The sequence below is a fragment of the Pelobates fuscus genome, chromosome 2 (assembly GCF_036172605.1).
Source record: "Pelobates fuscus isolate aPelFus1 chromosome 2, aPelFus1.pri, whole genome shotgun sequence".
NCBI classification, from domain to species: domain Eukaryota; kingdom Metazoa; phylum Chordata; class Amphibia; order Anura; family Pelobatidae; genus Pelobates; species Pelobates fuscus.
Window position 1 is genome coordinate 57,435,672 of NC_086318.1, and position 19,102 is coordinate 57,454,773.

At 38.8% G+C, this 19,102-nt stretch overlaps 1 protein-coding gene across 3 annotated transcripts in view; it reads left to right on the forward strand.

The window, feature by feature from the left end:
* KIDINS220 (kinase D interacting substrate 220) overlaps positions 1-19,102 on the forward strand; it is a 124,980-nt gene that overhangs the window by 14,477 nt on the left and 91,401 nt on the right. For all 3 annotated transcript variants that reach the window (XM_063442189.1, XM_063442190.1, XM_063442191.1), the window contains exons 4-14: positions 7,247-7,345; positions 8,894-8,992; positions 11,631-11,732; positions 13,235-13,333; positions 13,417-13,614; positions 14,062-14,160; positions 14,275-14,373; positions 15,168-15,266; positions 15,713-15,890; positions 17,623-17,787; positions 18,535-18,714. In XM_063442189.1, the coding sequence (XP_063298259.1) occupies positions 7,247-7,345; positions 8,894-8,992; positions 11,631-11,732; positions 13,235-13,333; positions 13,417-13,614; positions 14,062-14,160; positions 14,275-14,373; positions 15,168-15,266; positions 15,713-15,890; positions 17,623-17,787; positions 18,535-18,714 (1,417 nt within the window). The remainder of the gene's footprint in view (positions 1-7,246; positions 7,346-8,893; positions 8,993-11,630; positions 11,733-13,234; positions 13,334-13,416; positions 13,615-14,061; positions 14,161-14,274; positions 14,374-15,167; positions 15,267-15,712; positions 15,891-17,622; positions 17,788-18,534; positions 18,715-19,102) is intronic.

The window sequence follows — 19,102 nt, forward strand, 5'->3', positions numbered from 1 at the left end:
GACAGGAACTCGGCCTAGATAGGCTGATGAGGTTTAACGATCTAATGTTGAAAAGTCTGCAGTGGTGGACATTTTCTCGATTCCTCCACGGGGGTCTGTCTTTCCGGATGAAGTCCTTTACTATCATATCAACAGACGCCTCTGCGCTGGGCTGGGGGGCCCATCTGGAAGACGTATAGAAGCAGGGGTCCTGGCAAGAGAAGGATATGAGAAGTTCCTCGAACTTCAGGGAATTAAAGGCCGTATGGATGGCACTCTTGGCGTTTCAGTTTCTCATCAAAGTTCAACATATTCGAATTCGTTCAGACAATCGAACGACAGTGGCATATTTGAACATACAGGGAGGTACGAGATCAACAAGATTAGAAAGCCTTTGTTCAATAATCATGCTGTGGGCAGAAGTGCACCTGATGTCAATCTCTGCAGTTCACATTTTAGGAAAGTTCAATGTGGTGGCAGATGCCCTGAGCAGGCATCATTTGAAACAAGCAGTTTTGGTCCCTGTCATGCAGAACTTTCAAGTTCAGCACAGTCCGCTTCGGTGTTCCGGAGTTAGACCTGATGGCACCCGGAGTGAACAGGAAGACAAGACGTTTTGCATCCCTAACTCCAGCAGACGGGCCGGATTTCATAGATGCCCTGTCATTACCATGGAAGTTCAACCTGGCATATAGCTTCCCGCCAGTAGTGATTATTCCCAGAATACTTCAAAAAAGTAAGGCTGGGAAATGTAAGTATTATCCTAATCCGTCCAGGGTGGCCAAGAGGTAGTTGGTTCTCGGTTCTCCTGAACTTTCCGGGGGCCACCTTTTGGAAGCTTCCTCTTTCAGGAGTATTTCTAGAGGACGCCATGGTGCCTCTTCCGGACCTTCGGAGATTCCGATTGACGGCCTGGTTTCTGGACTCCAGATTTAGAGTGTAAAGGTCTGGATCCTGAAGTTATAAAAAAATTTTTTTGTTGGCATTTACTTCAAGGTTCTACGTTAGGATTTGGAAGTTTCAGCGATGTTGTAGGTTTGAAGTCAAACCTGTTTCCGCGTCCATCCAGAAGATTCTATGCTTCCTTCAGATGAGATTGGCAAAGGTCTTAAACCTGCTTCATTTAGTTTACATGTTTCTGCTATCGGTTTCTTCTCCCTCAGATGTTTCTCCTCGAATTTTCTAATTTCAAGGTTCTTCAGAGCTCTGACACGTTTGGTGCCCTTTGTTGGGGAAACCTGTCCTCCCTGGGATCTGAAGTTGGTCCTTTCCGCGCTTTGAGTACCGCCTGTTGAACCATTGGAAGAAGTTCCCTGAAGATGTTTTCTTTGGATACCGTTTTCCTTTGATGGCTATTCGTCAGCTAAAAGAGTATGTGAGCTCCGAGCGCTTCGGGAGTATTTTCCCTTTTTGGTTTTCATCAGGACAAGGAGGTTCTGAAGCTCGATCCTTCAGGTATCACTAAAGTTTTTTCTGTTGCCAATGTCAACCGAGAAGTGGTTTTGCCGACCTTGTGTCGGAATCCGTCTAATGCCTTGGTATGTAATTTTCTCTGCTTAGACGTAACGATAGGTCTTTGGCAATATCTAAAGCTACGGAATCCTTCCGTTAGGATATCGGTATGTTTGTCTTGTTCATAGGCACACAGAAAGGTATGTTGGTTTCGCAGAGTTCTCTGGCTAGATGACTGAAGGATTGTATTCTGTTATCTTATTCTAAGAGTGACTCGGAATTTGCAGGCCCTATAAGGGAACATTCTGCTAGAGCTGTTTCGCCGTCAGGGGCTCTGCGTGCAGCTACTTCTCCGTCTCGAATTTGTTCAGCTGCTAATTGGTCCTCTCTCCATATGTTCTCAGGACACTACAAGTGGGACATACTGGCCTCGGAGTATGCAGCTTTTGGGCGCAGGGTGCTTCAAGCAGTAGTGAACTGAAACCCGCCCTCAGGATCTGCTTTATTATATCCCTATGGTGTAAGCACTGCCTCTAATCTGAAAGGAAAAACATAAATTTTACTTACCGAAAATTTCTTTTTCCTTAAGATTAGAGGCAGTGCTACAATTCCCGCCCCTTTTTCTAATAAACTAAGTAATTTTGCAGCTATTTGGCTTATGTATTGTCTGGGGATGATCAGGAGGAGCTGCTACTTATTGGAAAGGAGGTAATTAGGGGAGGGGTTAAAATGTTTGGAGATTTGCCTGCCTGTTTTTCCCTCCAGATTGGATATCCCTATGGTGTAAGCACTGCCTCTAATCTTAAGGAAAAATAAATTTTCGGTAAGTAAAATTTATGTTTTCTTGCCTTACGTTCTTAAATTCAGGTATTTTCTGAGAAACACTTTCCACTTTAGACTTGCTCTATCTGCAAGCTGGCCTTGCCACCAATAATGATTTTTAACATTTTTAAATGTAAAAACTCATTCTTAATGGTTATGATTTTAATATTTGCAACCAGGTGAATATTTCATATTTAGCACAATACATTTTCAGATTAGTTTAATAGTTATACTGGTACTGATTTTGTTATATACCATTACAAATACATAATGATGGAAATATTGCAAAGTGAACTATCTCCGGTTTATGTTCATCACTCATACTTGTAAAACTTAAAATTGTATTGTGTAACTAATGTGATTATTAAAGGAACACTATAGGGACAGGAACGCAAACGTGTATACCTGACGCTATAGTGTTAAACTAACTTTTTAGTTATGGTGCTTGGAGTAACCTTTTAAGGCAGTGGTTCCCAACCCAGTCCTCAAGTACCCCCTAACAGTCCATGAGTAAGGGATCACCCAGTTGTCTTTAAGGTGTTTTTACGAACACACCCTACTTTAAGAGTGTGGGTGACATAGTTGTGGTGGTGAAAGGGTTAAAGTTCACCATTTGTATGCACTAAACCGGAAATAATGATAAAATCCCACTTAACACCACTCACACCACACCATAATAATATAAATATTACTATTTTAACACTGCCACCACCAAGACAATTTATAAATGGGGTGCCTTGGTCCCCCAGGTAACTTTAATTATAAAAACTCACCAAATGCAACTTAGCACAATATCTAAGAAATTGCAAAACACTAATTAGTCTCTTCATGTAACGCGATTCTTTACCAGAGAGAGGCAGAACTTAATAAAGGAATATTTATTATGAGTAAAAAATAGATGATAAACAAATTATTTACAACAACCAGAGATAAAAAACAAAAAGGATAAAATAACAGAAGTCCTAATCACATACTCGGGGTTTCAAAGTAAAACTTCTGCCAAGGGGGTATGTGGCAAGGAAGGTGGTGACTTACTCAAAATTAGATTTTGTCCCCAAGCAAGTACAATACACATGTCAGTATCATTAGATATATACCCTGTGGATTACCAAGCCTCACCCAGAGGGGAGATAAGGCGTACCTATAGTAACTATAAGTGACAACCACCTTGTGTTCCAGACCAGCATCAATCCAAATGGAAACATTTGGTTATATCTCTTCTTATGTACTTGCCACAGAAATAATAATTCCATCTATGAATTTGTTACCATTTTTCCATTCCATAGATACATCACACTCCTCACTTCTGACCCAATATAGCGGACATCACAGTCCCTTCCCCTATGGTTGTTACTCAAATGGTGTTTGGGATTGATTAGAACAGGGGTTCTCAAACCAGTCCTCAGGACCCCTTACCAGTCCAGGATTTGGGGATTACCTGGTGTGTCTAAGGTGTTTAGAAAAAAGGAGGAAAAAAAACACCTTAGACTCTAAGGTGTTTTTTTTTCTTTTTCTAAACACCTTAGACACACCCAGGTACTCCCTAAACCCTGGACTGGTAGGGGGTCCTTGAGGACAAGGTTGAGAACTCCTGGATTAGAAGATTGTGCCTGACCCATTCTAAATATAATAAAAATGAGGCTTAATTATTAATATGTGGGTTTAGTATTAATGTTTCTTTTGGATATGATACTGGAACACAAGGCTTGTTTTTCTTTTCTTTTCTTTTTTTTCTTTTTATTCTTGAATGCTAATGATCATTAACATATCAAATAAATCAATTCATCAATTAAAAGGTACAGGCCATATGGCTGAAGCCAGATAGTTTACATTGGAACTAGACATCCAGGCATCTCAAGTGTAGACTCTCACACCCTGTAGAGCCTTTGCTTAACCCCTTAAGGACCAAACTTCTGGAATAAAAGGGAATCATGACATGTCACACATGTCATGTGTCCTTAAGGGGTTAATCAAAGGATCAATCCATGTTGCAAACCATCTGCCCCCCTTCACATTCCTATGCAATTTACATTATCCCTTATGTCATCTGACCTTGCAACCAAGTGACCAACCCATATATGCACTGCACAAATGACATTAAATGGCAATATTCTATTGTGCAACAATGAATTATACACCCTTGGCGTGACAGGTATTTTTAGAAAAAAGAAAAAAACAAACACTTAAGACACAACAAGTAATCCCTACCTAAATCCTGGAGTGGTAGGGGGTACTTGAGTACTGGGTTGGGAACCCCTGTTTTAAGGTAAGCTATTAATTGTCTATACATATTTTGGCAGAATAGCAATGGAATTAAGGTATTTTACTGAAATTGTAATGTCTTTAAAAAAAAAAAATATATATATATATATAACCCCTGTGAAAAAGTGATATATTTTTTTTCTGCAGACACAAGTACTATTGATTTATGGAATTAATTAGCCAATAATGTATATATTGCATTAATACACAGCATCAGGCTATTTAACTAAAAAAAAGAACAAACTCCCCCGCCCCCCCCCCACTAATTGTTTATCTACCATGATCATGTTCCACACCATACACAAAATAACACACGAGCCCTCACTATTATCCATATAATCTACCTACACTGCCCAATATGGTATTACCTTTGTATAGTTCCATCTCTTAGTGTGAATCTTAATGTAGTGGTGCATTATATGTTATCCCTTTTCTCTGGCAATGTAAAATGTTGCCGTTTATGAGGAACATAAATAATAACATTTGTCAGAGAATACTGATCTAGTGGCCATTAGTCAACCACTAGATGTGCCCCCCTTTAAAAACCTTAGAAAATCAAAATTCTTCCATCTGGAAAAATGTTTATGGTACATTAAAGATACCAAACACATACTCTCTAAATTGGAACACACGATTATCCCTCCATATACATTAAAGGGACACTATAGTCACCAGATCACTTTTAGCTTAGTGAATCTATTTTGGTGTATAAATGCAGGCTTGCTGCTCAATACTCTGCCGTTTAGGTGTTAAACCACTTTATTCATGCAGCCCTAGTCACACCTCCTTGCATGTGACTTACACTGCCTTCCTTAACACTTCCTGTAAAGAGAGTTCTAATGTTTAGACGTCCGTTATTGCACATTCTGTTTAATTTAGACATTTTTTTTATCTCTTGCTCTGATGGTAGACTTTTAGTCCCTGCAGGAGCCTCCTGTGTGTGATTAAAATCCAGTTTTCAGAGCAGAAGATATAAACTTCAAACACAAAAGTGTTTTTTTGTTGTTGTTTTTTTTATGCAGGCCAGTCACAGCCAGGGGAGGTGTGACCAGGGCTGTATAAACAAAAACAAAATGATTTAACTCCTAGGTGGTAGAGAATAGAGCAGTGAGACTACATGGACATGATCTCTCCACTCAAACTGCTTCATTAAACTAAAGTTGTTCTTGTGCCTATAGTCAATATAGTTGCGTTGTATAACATCCCATATGAATCTGTTCTGAATATTTGTGCTTGTTGTTTATTTTACAACTTGCTCATTTTATCCTTACACACACTTTTTTTTTTTTCTCTTTGACTATTATTTCTATTTGCAAACAAGGGACACGGCTATGGGGACTTGTTGTTGTGTCCCTAGCTATACAACTATTTATTTGGCCTGGTGGGTATAGGAAAACTTTGGATTCAGTTAACATCTCATTAACATCACTAGACCACTGATTTTGGAAAACTGCACACACTCTCGATGTTGATTCTTTTCATCACCACCTAACTCTTCCTGATAGCACTTGCAGGTCTCTCTCTCTCTCTCTCTCTCTCTCTCTCTCTCTCTCTCTCTCTCTCTCCTCTCTCCTCTCTCCTCTCTCCTCTCTCCTCTCTCCTCTCTCCTCTCTCCTCTCTCCTCTCTCCTCTCTCCTCTCTCCTCTCTCCTCTCTCCTCTCTCCTCTCTCCTCTCTCCTCTCTCCTCTCTCCTCTCTCCTCTCTCCTCTCTCCTCTCTCCTCTCTCCTCTCTCCCCCCCCCCCCCCCCCCCACAGGAACATTGTGCCAGGTAGAGAGTAAAAAAGAGACCGTTTTCATTCTTTAGGTGTAGGCTAAATGTGTGTCTTTGGACATACTGTGCCACTTCCATTGTGCTACTCAATCTACTCGTCTGACAAAATAATTCTAGGGATGAGATGGCATTTGCTTCTTCAAAGAGACAAAGAATATTATTTTTCCCTGATCAAATGTCTTGGTATATATTATCATGTTGATCAAGAATGGTGGTTCAATGATATACAAGTGCATATAACTTTTATGCATTGTCTCACTTCGTATGTCATATCCATCCCAATTCTCTACTTGTGTCAGTTCAGTTCATTCTAGTCTATTGCCTATGTTGCATGTGCTCTCCCTCCCAACATCCCTTGCATCCCTCAGTCTTCTCCCCATGTTGCATACTCCCTCGAGTGCCTCCTCCCGACATCATATGCATCTTCTGAACTCTCCTCCCGACATCATATGCATCCTCTGCAGTCTCCTCCCCATGCCACTTGCTCTCTTTGCAGTGACCTCCACATGTCACTTGTGTCCTGTGCTGTGTCCTCCCCATGTCACATGCCCTGTTCCACTAATCTAAGCCAGCTGTAGGTGTCTAATCAAATACCCACAAAAGCAAACTAATATCTCTGCTGTTACAGCATTCCGTGTGCTTTGATCCAAAGGGTTAACATATTGTTCCAACAAAGAGCATATTGCTGAGACAAGACAGAACAGGATAACTTTGCTCCTGACCATCCTATAATTTCCCAGTGGGTGTAGTCAGTCATTAGCCTTCGGAGCACAGCATTCAGGTATTTTGGTTTTCACACCTCTTCTCTCCTCTTCAGACACACCGTACATACATAGCTTGCCTCCTTCCATGTCTACCTGGTATGATTATTTGGTATGTGCTTTACACAGGTACATGTTTTGGCAATAACACTGCAGGGATGCCCTTATTTATGTATCTATTCTATTTTTTTTTTACAGGATAACTGGACTGCTCTTATTTCTGCTGCCAAAGAAGGCCATTTGGAAATCGTAAAAGAACTACTCAATTACAATGCCAACCTGGAACACCGAGATATGGTACAAAGTGCACATGTATACTTATTTTGACTTTTAAAGCCGGTAGCAACAGTACTGTGCCTAATATATAAATATATATAGATTCGATTTTATACAATTTACTTTGTAGGCCACTTCACTGCCTTGCCAGTAAAATATGACTTCTCTTTTGGATCATTAGAAAAGCATTTTAAAGTAACTTACTTAAACACAAGGCTGGGCCATTGGTCGCATGTCTCACCAGTTCAGCAATTTGTTAATTAAAGCACTTAATTACCAAGTTATAAGAAAGTATAATTCATTTGATACTTCTTAAGAACATTACCTTAGGATAAAACTGCAATTTTGTGTGTAGAATTCTAATCGTGTGTAGAATTCTGTCTATGCAAGAACTATGTAAATCTATACAATTGTAATTTATTTTATTTTATGGAGGTCCTATAGTATCCATTCTCTTGCAACATTACTAGCCTGGCTTTAAATATTGGCATATAAGCATATTTTGCACATACACCAGTATTTACAGTTATTTGTTCGTTTTTAATAGTTTGGAACATTGCAGGCTGTTTGGCCTGCAAATAAACTAGTGTTTAGAATTTGGGGCATTTATTACCAACCTTAGTGGAGCGCTATAGTGCCAGGAAAACAAACTTGTTTTCATGGCACTATAGCGGTTATGAGGTCCCCCCCACCCCCCTCCCGCTAGGCTGAAGGGGTTAAAACCCCTTCAACCACTTACCTTAATCCAGCGCCAGACTCCCTCTGCGCTAGTGACCTCTCCTCCCCCCTGCCGACGTCCTCTTCGAATGCGCATGCATGGCCAGAGCCGCGCGCGCATTCATATCGGAAAGCATTACTCAATGCTTTCCTATGGACGTCAGCGTGTCCTCAATGCGATTTTCGCATTTAGGATGACGGAAGCGGCCTCTAGTGGCTGTCAAGGAGACAGCCACTAGATGCTAGGTTAACCCTCAATGTAAACCTAGCAGTTTAGTCACTTTTAGTGAATAACCCATTGTAGGTTACTGGTTGCTTTAATCAATCTAATCCATATTGTGTGTCCAGCATGGACATCGTGCACATTGTTCATTCTCTCAGAGAACTGACCTACAGACTGCACTAAACAAAGCTGTGTGTAAACTGATGGCCGTCACTGTATGGCTGCTATCGGTTTATAATGCCTTTCCAATCATCTACTGTGATGGTTAGAACTGCTCTCTGGTGATATGTTGCTGGACAAGGTTTATGGAATCAAATCAGTTTGTATAGAACTACAATGAAAGGCTCCTGATTTAAACATGTCCAGATGACTATCTGAAGATGTGTAACTTATTTTTCAGTTTGTTTTTAATGCATTAGATAAATCAAAATCTAGTTTCATTTTTTTACTTAGACAATCCATTTAAGCACATTATTGCAGAGGGGCTGATCATATAGCAGTGAATGCATTTTTCCCAAATAATAAAAAACATAAAATAGATGTACTTGATTTGAGAAGCATCAGTCATCTCTTCTGTGTCAGTCCTTTGAGATCTTTGTTTTGCTAATGGTTTGTATTTTACCTTTCAGGGGGGATGGACTGCCCTTATGTGGGCATCCTACAAAGGCATTACCGAGGTTGTGGAAGTACTTCTAGAGAAAGGCGCTAATCCCAATATAACTGGACTGGTAAGATGCTGACTTGTGTATATCGCCAATGGCATTTTGGAGGGCTGCAAAGGAATAAATCAATCATGACTTTGGGCACATTTCCCTTTAAAACTATTAATGCACATGTTTAACCTGTCAGTAGGATATTGCTTGATGCATAGTGACCTGTACCATGCTTTATTTATTTATTTATTTATTCTCCCCTAATTGAAGTGTCATGGTTTATTTTACAACAATGGGTCTTGTTAGCAGGATGTAGGATTGAAATGGGTACTCCAGGCATCATGACCACATTAGTGATTTGACGTATTCATGGTATGTACAGCATTGCGTGTTGAAACGCTACACATACAGAGATTTAACCCCTTGGCTGCATTCGGTGTAACTCCTGTAACTAGAGTTCCAGGTTGGCTAATGTCAATACTGTGCATCTTTTGTTGAAGAAAATGTCAGCGGACATTCCAGTCCCAAGACAAAACCCACATTGTTTATCAAATGTTACAATTTGTTATATTATGTTTATTTAGACGTGCTACCATTTTTATACCTAGCAGCCTAATGCTTGAGGCCACATCCATACACTAGGCGACAGCCTACCGCCTTCACTACTTCCTCCACTTGCTCATAGCGCGGCAATAGAGTGCAACCCAAAATTGTATTATATTATGCATGTCTACCCTGATCACATTGTTCAGTGCATAGATAAGCTAGATCAAAACGTTGCGCATGTATCTATCTGCCTACCCAACACAGTTAGCAAGAAACCCTCGTGTCTGCACTATCCCACGCTTTAATTACCTGCCTTGTTTTCCATGCAGACAAGTATGTGCCAACATTCATTATACAGCGATAGTGTTCAGCTAAGTAAACCTGATTCATCAACATACTTCATTACATAGCAGTCAATGTTCATCAATATTCGTAAATGTTAAGTTTGTTATACTGTTTGTCTCTCAAAAAAAAGAAAATGTGCATGTACTTTTGCCACTGCTCAATTTATGTGACTAGATGTGTACGCTGCTGTGGCGTTTGAAATGCTGTATACCCACTTGCACACAAAAAAAAAAAAAAAAGTTTATGTAGCCAGTTCTTGCATTTTTACAGATTGCTAACGTTATAGAACACTTTCTCCACAATGAATGGTTTATTTTCGTTTTAACCACTTTTTTTGTTAGGTAAACTGCTTATTTGATCAAATGCAAAGCATTATTTCCAATCTCTCATTATAGAACTGACATACAATGTGTTCTATTTTAGCATCTCCCAGGGTTGTTCACTAAATTCTAAATGTTAGTTAATTAAATCTGAATGAACAAAAATGTCTATTTTGAGTCTTAGATTTGTCATTTGTATTTAATTCACAAACATTTAGAGTGTAACCCTGTATGTCTCTGCCTAATGTTGGCTACAGTTGATCAGTATGAAGTGAGTGCAGATTGCTGTCTCTTATTTGACTCCATTTGTGAGGGATCTGACAGTCATTGAACTGTGCAGTTTTGTTGGTCGACTTGTGTAGAGTGGGGATTACTGTAAGAAGTTTGACTTCATTTGTACTAAGCTCTGTATGACCTTGCACAGTTTGACCAACATATGCCCACACTATTAAGTCAGATGCGTACAACCAAACATACTAACATCATGTAAAGAATATAATTTTAAAGGGACACTCCAGACCCATAAGACACTTTAGCTTGCTGAATTGCATTGTATGATGAGCGTGTCCTTATATTTTTCATTTTACAAAAAGTGCAGATTTCAATCGAAATTGGCACTTTTATAAATTAACCTCGTTACACCCCCCTGGCTTTCAAGGAGACCACCAGTCCTGTTACTTCAATGGTTGGGTTAGCTCAGAACAGCTAAACGTAAGAGACAGCAACTGCCCAGAGAACCTGCCTTGCAAAGAATTCTCATTGAGCTTCATTGGGAAGTCTGTGATTGGACAGCCATAGGAAATCTGGGCGTGGTTAGAAGGGGAGGGCTTGGAAAGGCTGCAGACAAGAGAACTGCAGGGTTTGCAAGTTGCGTTACGATATAGCCCCATGAAAAAAAGTTTGGGGTATATCTACCAAATGGTGAGGTTTTTTTTAAATGTATTTTGTATTTGGCAGTGGAGTGCCCCTTTAAGAGCATAGGCTGAAGGCATACTGCCATGCTTCAGGTTCTTTGAGACTGAAAAGTTTCTTCAGATTTTAGAGATCTGAGATATAAAAGTTGTTTACCTTTTTTTCCCCATTCAAATTGCTAATTTAAGATTGAAATCATCAGTGCAATTGCCGTTAAAAAGTAAAATGGTTTCTTTTGTGGGCTACAGACTACAAAGCTCAGGCAATTGTTTAAAACTGCCGTGCTAAATAAAGAGTGGCGCAATCCACAGGATCTTTCTTTGTTTCCATAGGGATTGCTCCATGTTTAGAACGTTGCCTCAAATTGCTACTCCAATTACTCTTCATAAATAATTATTGTCTTTAAGAGAAACAGCTGTGAATTCCATATAATTACATACTAAATTGCCAGTGCATTTTTGTGGTCATAGCTCTAGCATAAAGTCAATGTTTTTCATTTATTTTTCCTGCCGATGTACTGAAACCTATTTTTATGTTTCTCACTTATGTCATTAGATGCTATTTCCTGTCTTCCCATTTTTTCATTTCAGCAATACAGTGTTTATCCAATTATTTGGGCTGCTGGCCGAGGTCATTCCGACATTGTGAAACTGTTATTGCAGTTTGGAGCAAAGGTTAACTGTTCGGACAAGGTTTGTGTCTGCAGATCACATTCACATGGCATACAGTAACTATTGTAACGTTTAACTGTCGGTGTACATTATATTGTATTCATTCCAATTACTGATCCGTTTTTGGTTTGTGAAATGTCGAAAAGGAGAGTATATTTATTCAACTTCTGGTGATCGTGCTGTAATTTAGAATAACAATTAACTTAATTTTCCCATGTTTTTTAACTGAATGTGTCCGCATGTTCAATTGTACAGCGTTTCCATATTGAGTCTCTCATTAAGCTTTAGGCAGACATGCTCACATTGCAGGAACTGGTAGTGCCAGTCATTGTCAACTACCTACTGGTAGATGTGGGGACATGACCAACCCATGTGCTTGAACGTGCAAAATAAAGTTTATTTTTCTACAAATGCCATCTGTGTGCCTTTCCAGATGAAAATCACAATGCTGGTGAGGATATGTTATTAAATGCAGTTAGGAAACACCATACATGAAATGCATATATAGTTAATACAATAAATGTGTAGAACACCAATCACATTTGGTTTATTTTCTGAAACTAGGATCTATTTCATAGTAGAGAATGTTTTACTTCTTTAATATTTCCAAAATAGCAGAAAATGTAAACACATGTTACTGTGTACTCAACGAAACATTGTTGTATCATAATTAAAATAACCAAACTTTGCTTTTATATTGGCATCAAAGCCATTCAGTTAATGTTTCATACAAAATTTACCCTGGAACTTCCCAGTTCTTCCCCAGCAGTTCTAGGATGTGTTAGCTCTATTCCTTTTGCGTTATGTCTTCTCATTCGATTTTATAGGATTGAGTTGTAGCTCAGGCTGGTCATTAAATGTGGCTATTATTCAGTTTCCTTTTTCTGAAAAGGAAGTTCTTGCTCAGCTGTAAGATATGTTTTTGGGCCATTAATTTACTAACGAATAGAAGACTCATCTTGGCATAATGCTGGTTTCTTGCGGTTTGATTCCTCTGTCTACAAGACCAAATTCTACTTCACATATGTTCAGTTTCTGTGTTGTTTTGATTGGGAATGTACAAATCACAGAACAAAGTTGTATCTGTGCCACCTATATTAATTATACTTTGGGATCCTATACCATTAACCCTTTAAGGACCAAACTTCTGGAATAAAAGGGAATCATGACATGTCACACATGTCATGTGTCCTTAAGGGGTTAATAAAAACATTTGACTAATGTTTTTGTTTAATTATAATAAAAGCAGCACATTGTAAGCACTGCAGCCTACTAATTATGCTGCAGGCATGCTCTTGGTGATGTCCTCAAATTTCTGTGGCGACAGACGTCAGAAAACAGAGATTTTTGATCACACACTAGACACCAAATATTAGTGAATTCCATCAGAATGGCAAAATGTAATGCTATGTAATATTTTCTTACAATCCTTTTATCATGGCCCGCCTGGCAGAAGAATGGTTATGTAGTCTATGTAAATCTGTTATTCCATTGTTCTGATTGCGTTTTATTTTCATGTATAGTATGGAACCACACCTCTTATCTGGGCTGCCAGGAAAGGACACCTGGAGAGTGTAAAGGCTCTGTTGCAGATGGGGTCCGATGCTGATCAGGAGGGAGCTGTAAGTATTCTATTCTACCAGAATTTCCTCCCACCGTTGCAAGTATGCTCCATCACCCTAAATCCTTTTTTTCTATTTCTTAGAACTCTATGACTGCCCTCATTGTGGCAGTAAAAGGCGGTTACACAGACACAGTCAAGGAGATCTTAAAGAGGAACCCTAATGTCAACCTAACTGATAAAGATGGCAATACAGCCCTGGCCATTGCAGCAAAGGAGGGTCACACTGAAATTGTGCAAGATCTACTTGATGCAGGAACATACGTCAACATCCCCGATCGGGTCAGAACGCCTTTATCAAATGTTTAACAGTATTTTCTTTAGATGTTCTTGGATCCATGCATGGTAACCGTTTCCTTGCAAGTACTGCAAATATATGCAGTCTACAACATAGATGCATTATTATTTATTTTCTTATAGAACACCAGCAAATTCCACAGCGCTGCACAATATAACAGTGTCACAGACAAGCTGATGTTTAATTAATAAAAACGACTTGAATTAAAACTGTGCAGCCACATGCTGAAACAGAATAGAGAATTCTGCTCTTCCAAGTGTCTACCTAGCAGTCTTAGATTGGTGGTATGCATGCCCCTGAGCTTAAATGGGCGTTAAACCTTACCTGTGTGTTTTCTATATTATTTTTCAAATGATAACATGCTTGTTTTTAACTGAACATTCTTTAATTTTCTGCCTTTTAATTTGCTTATTTGTCTTTTTATATTTCAGAATGGAGACACGGTTCTTATTGGTGCAGTGCGTGGGGGTCATGTAGAGATTGTCCGGGCTCTGCTGCACAAATACGCAGACATAGACATTAGAGGGCAGGTAGGGCTGTTCTTATTTTACTTTCATTGTCTGTATATTGTCTGTGTGTGTGTATCTATATAGCTCTTACATATGTTAGGCCTTTGTTAATAAAATATTTCCATTTTTGTACAGGATAACAAGACTGCTTTATATTGGGCAGTTGAGAAAGGAAATGCGACTATGGTCCGTGATATTTTGCAGTGCAACCCTGACACAGAAATAAGCACAAAGGTATAATCGGCTCGCAATAATGTTACTGTAACTGCTCTATTGTTATGGAATGCAAAAAAAATAAAAAATGATCACCCATTAGGAATCCAGCTTCAAAAACATCTGGGAAGTTTTCAGAACACTTAGGAAGCACTAAGAGAGGGTACTGTGTTTAACAATGTATTCTTGGTAATAAGAAGTAGGGCAAGTGGTCGAGGATTGGGAATTTTGTATCCAGTCAGTGACAAGAGTATCTGCTTCATTGTTCAACTATCCTTAAAAGGTCTGTCAAAGCATCAAACTATAACATGCCAAATTAGTTGTTATGGTGCCATTTCTGATTTTTGGATCAATCCATTTTTGAGCAGTTTCATATAAAATAAAGGTTACTATATGTGCCTGTGGACTACTTCCTTGTTTGCTATTGCTAATGTCGAAGTAAAAGGAGGCAGGCCATTATTATTATCATAACACCCAGGCACACTAGCCAGCAAGCTGATTTTTTTTTTTTTCTTGAAATGCATCATCGCCAGGTTGAGCTGTAAGGAGGTTCAACAGCTCCCAGAGTACTGCTTATTGCACTGTCATGGTTAGCTTGTGTGTGAGCAGTGTAGAAAATGCTTTATTATTGATATTCATAATATCAATATTTACAATAGTATGGCCTTTATGTTTTGCATTGGAGAGCTTACATTTAATGATTCTATTACCTTTGAACAAAAACATTATAAAGATACCAATATTGCTCTTGTCTAGAAAACAATTTCACAGCTAGAATTATTCACAAGGTCAACGTGTTCTCCATTTTCTTCTAGGATGGGGAAACTCCACTTATTAAGGCAACAAAAATGAGAAGTATTGAAGTGGTTGAGCTTCTGCTTGACAAAGGTGCAAAGGTGTCTGCTGTTGATAAGGTAAGTGACAGAACAAGGTACTAGTCAATGAGAGATCTGCAATGAAATCTGATTTATAGACCCCAAAAGCAAAAACATGAATAGGAAAGAGCATCATTCAAATACTCACATTGTTTTTCCATAATGCCAAGTTTATTGCTGCCCACAAAATGTTTATAAAGTTCTCATTCAGAGACCAGTAAAATATCCAGGATTAGTGGGAATATCACCAGAAGTTAATTTGTTGGTTGTGTTTGTATACACATGTCTGAGAAAACCTACCGTTCTTACTCGATGAAAGGAGGCAAAAAGCACAAGTACTCAAAAATTCCTACATTAGTGCAAAAGCAGGTGTTGGGACATGGAGTCTGTACTTTTTGTTTTGACAAGCGGAACCGCAGTCCTACTGATGAGTAATGTTTGTCTTCTTAGCACGATACAATCTTAATGTGGATATGTATTTGCAGAAAGGAGATACTCCGCTACATATTGCAATCCGAGGTAGAAGCAGAAAGTTGGCAGAATTGCTGCTAAGAAACCCAAAAGATGGAAGACTACTGTACAGGCCTAACAAGGCTGGGGAGACTCCTTACAACATTGATTGTAGCCATCAAAAAAGTATCCTCACTCAGATCTTTGGTGCACGTAAGTATTGATGTGTTTCTTGGTATGCAAATGGGCGTTTTACTCTCCTGAATACCTTAATCTTCACATTTTACCTACTTGATAACTGCCACAATATTCCATCAGTAAGTAGGTAATTGCATATGTGCTCCTTTTGTCGATGTACATATGATGCCGTTAAGACCAAAAGCATTGCATTTAATGTAGTCATAATTTTTTTTTTATTTTTTTTTTTTTTTATTGGGGTTGCGATTGCACCACAGCCAGTTTGGTAATACAAGATCCTTCAAATGACTATGTTTAATTGAAATTTAAAGCAAAATAAACAAGCACATAAACCTAAGGCAAATATAAAGAAAGTAAAGGAAAATAGAGGGCCAAAAAGAATCTTTAAAAATTGACAGTGGCTCTTTTACCAGCGTAAGAATTATGAGTATTTCATAAAGATCAAATATTTATGAAATATTTAAATTAATGTTTTGGAATGTAATTGAAGTTTCAATTAAGTCTCAAGAATTCTCAAGACAAAATAAGGCCTAGTTTGGCTCATCGACAAGGTTAAAGTTGACCAGCGGCAGCTGGGAAAATCAGGCTTTTTTTTTTTTTTTTTTAAAGATCCTACAACTTTACAGCTTGGTCTAAAGAGGATCCTGTGTTCTTGCGGATCCTCCATAAACAACAGTGTTGTATTTGCACACATGTGCCATAGTACCGCTTTAACTCCTGGAGATGAATAAAGAGGATCCCTTATGCCATCTCACCCCAAGTCAAGAATGTCGCCTTCAGAGGTATTCACGCAAGAAAAACATACCCCCTAAAGGTTGACAGTATTTTTAAAGTATTTGTTAGGTGAATATTTTATATATGATGCATATAATTGCATTGTTTTATTGTGGGAAAATAATGCCACCCCCCCCCCCCCCCCCCTTAATAAATGCTTTGCTGTATCTTTTATATAATAAAACTTTTAAGTTAGGGTTTGGCTAAGGTCCTTCAATTGAAGGATAGCACCAAGTCCTGGTCCGTCGGACATTGGTCACAATTGTAAGGCTAGCTAATCTGAAGCACACTTGCATTTGTATGTCTCAGTTCTGCCCTAATATTAGAGGACCAGCACAGCACTGTTCTAGTCATGTGGTGAATCCCGACTTTTGTAAAGTCACCCACAGTGCTGTAACGGAAAACGTGATCCATTTGAACACCTCTCGGTATTCTTCATATAATCTATTAATGCATCTGTCTAAAGTACTTCTTTACTGAACTTGTTTCTTGATCTGCCGTTCTCAAAAATAGCCACCAGCTGACAACTGTGTTTACAGAAGGAAAATACAATTTTCAATGGATTGTTAAAGGGACAAAATAGGCACCCAGACCACTTCAACTCATTAAAATGGTCTGGGTGCAGTGTCCCAGTTCCCCTTAGTTCTGTTAGGTAAATCATTGCAGTTCAAGAGAAACTGCAGTAATTTCATTGCAGGACTAAGACTGCGTCCGTAATATCCCTGTAGGAAAGCTTTGCAGCAATGCTTTTCTATGGGGACTGCCTACCGTGCTCACCGCCAAAAAAAAAATTGTTAGCATTCATCTAGAAATCACTAGTATTTATTTTAATGTTCCTCATCATATGCTTTCTGTATCTGGTTTAGTACCTCTTTTGAACTCTTTTTATTTTGACACTGTTTATTTTCGCAGCCTTTTTAATGCTCGTTATTTAAGAAGGAATGTTGATGAATTCACTTTGTTTTTTCATTAGGACACCTATCCCCTACTGAAAATGATGGAGATATGCTTGGTTATGACCTGTACAGCAGTGCCCTGGCCGACATACTCAGCGAGCCCACCATGCAGCCTCCTATCTGTGTTGGACTGTATGCTCAGTGGGGAAGTGGAAAATCATTTCTACTCAAAAAGCTTGAAGGTAATTAGAAATAACCTCATCTTATTTAGTTTCTGTTTAAATTACGGATATGTCATGGCTCCTGATGGTTTTAATCTGCTGGTGTTGTTGCTTAACCCCCCAGAGCTTAGTGCTAATATCTTCCAGATTATAAAAGGAGAGAGAAAAAACACACATTAGAGGTTAGCATATCATACAATATTCATAGAAAACTTTTCCTAGAGTTTGTGTTTTATATATATAGATATCTTCCTGTCTATACTTCTAATACAACTCTGCCAACGGTTGTTAGAAATACAAATTAGGATTGTGTTTCAAAGACCACTGTACAATGTTTTATAACTTAATTCCTAATTTTATTTATTAAAATGACAGCAAAAAAGCTCAACATTTTAGTCTCCAATTGTACTTTTATATTGAAATTACCAAAAGCCTGACAAAAGCTAGAAACAAAGAGGGCACAGTGTAACATTTTTATTTATAGTGTTGTATAAATGTAGACAGAATTCCACATTTCCTGCGGAGAAAATATTTCGCAAAATATAGAATTTGGCAAATCTCTCATTGGCTTGATTATACCATGACCCAGTTGGAAGCTGAATTGATCTACTGCATTGAGAATATAAAATGACTGGACTTCTTTATATCTTGGACTACAAATCCAGAATATGTTGGTTATATGTTTTTTTCCTCTTTATAGTGGAATGTGCTTTGAACCAGGAATGTCATCTTTCCGAGGGCTAATTAATGTTGGTTTTGTTTTTATAGATGAGATGAAAACCTTTGCTGGCCAGCAGATCGAGCCTTTGTTCCAGTTCTCTTGGCTCATTGTGTTCCTCATCCTCATGCTTTGCACTGCTCTGGGCCTTCTGCTGTCCTTCACAGTAGATCCAAAGCTGGGGATCTCTGTGGCACTCAGTTTGTTGGCGGTTCTCTACATATTCTTCAGTAAGTCATTCCTGTGCATTATGTCCATATCTTAGTTCATATCTCAGTATAGTAATTACTATCTTATTTGGCAACAACATGCAGAATTCTGATGTACCGTATTTTTCGCTCCATAAGACGCACCTCACCATAAGACGCACCTAGTTTTTAGAGGAAGAAACCCAGAAAAAAAATATTCTGAACAAACTGTCCCATAGTGTTTCTTACTATGGGACAGTTTGTACAGAATATTTTTTTTCTCCCCTGTCCCATAGTGTCCCCCCCTCCCATAGTCTTCTCCTCTCTCCCATTGTCTTCACTCACCCCCTCCCCATAGACTTCACTCACCCCCTCCCCATAGACTTCATCCACCCCCTCCCCATAGACTTCATCCACCCCCTCCCCATAG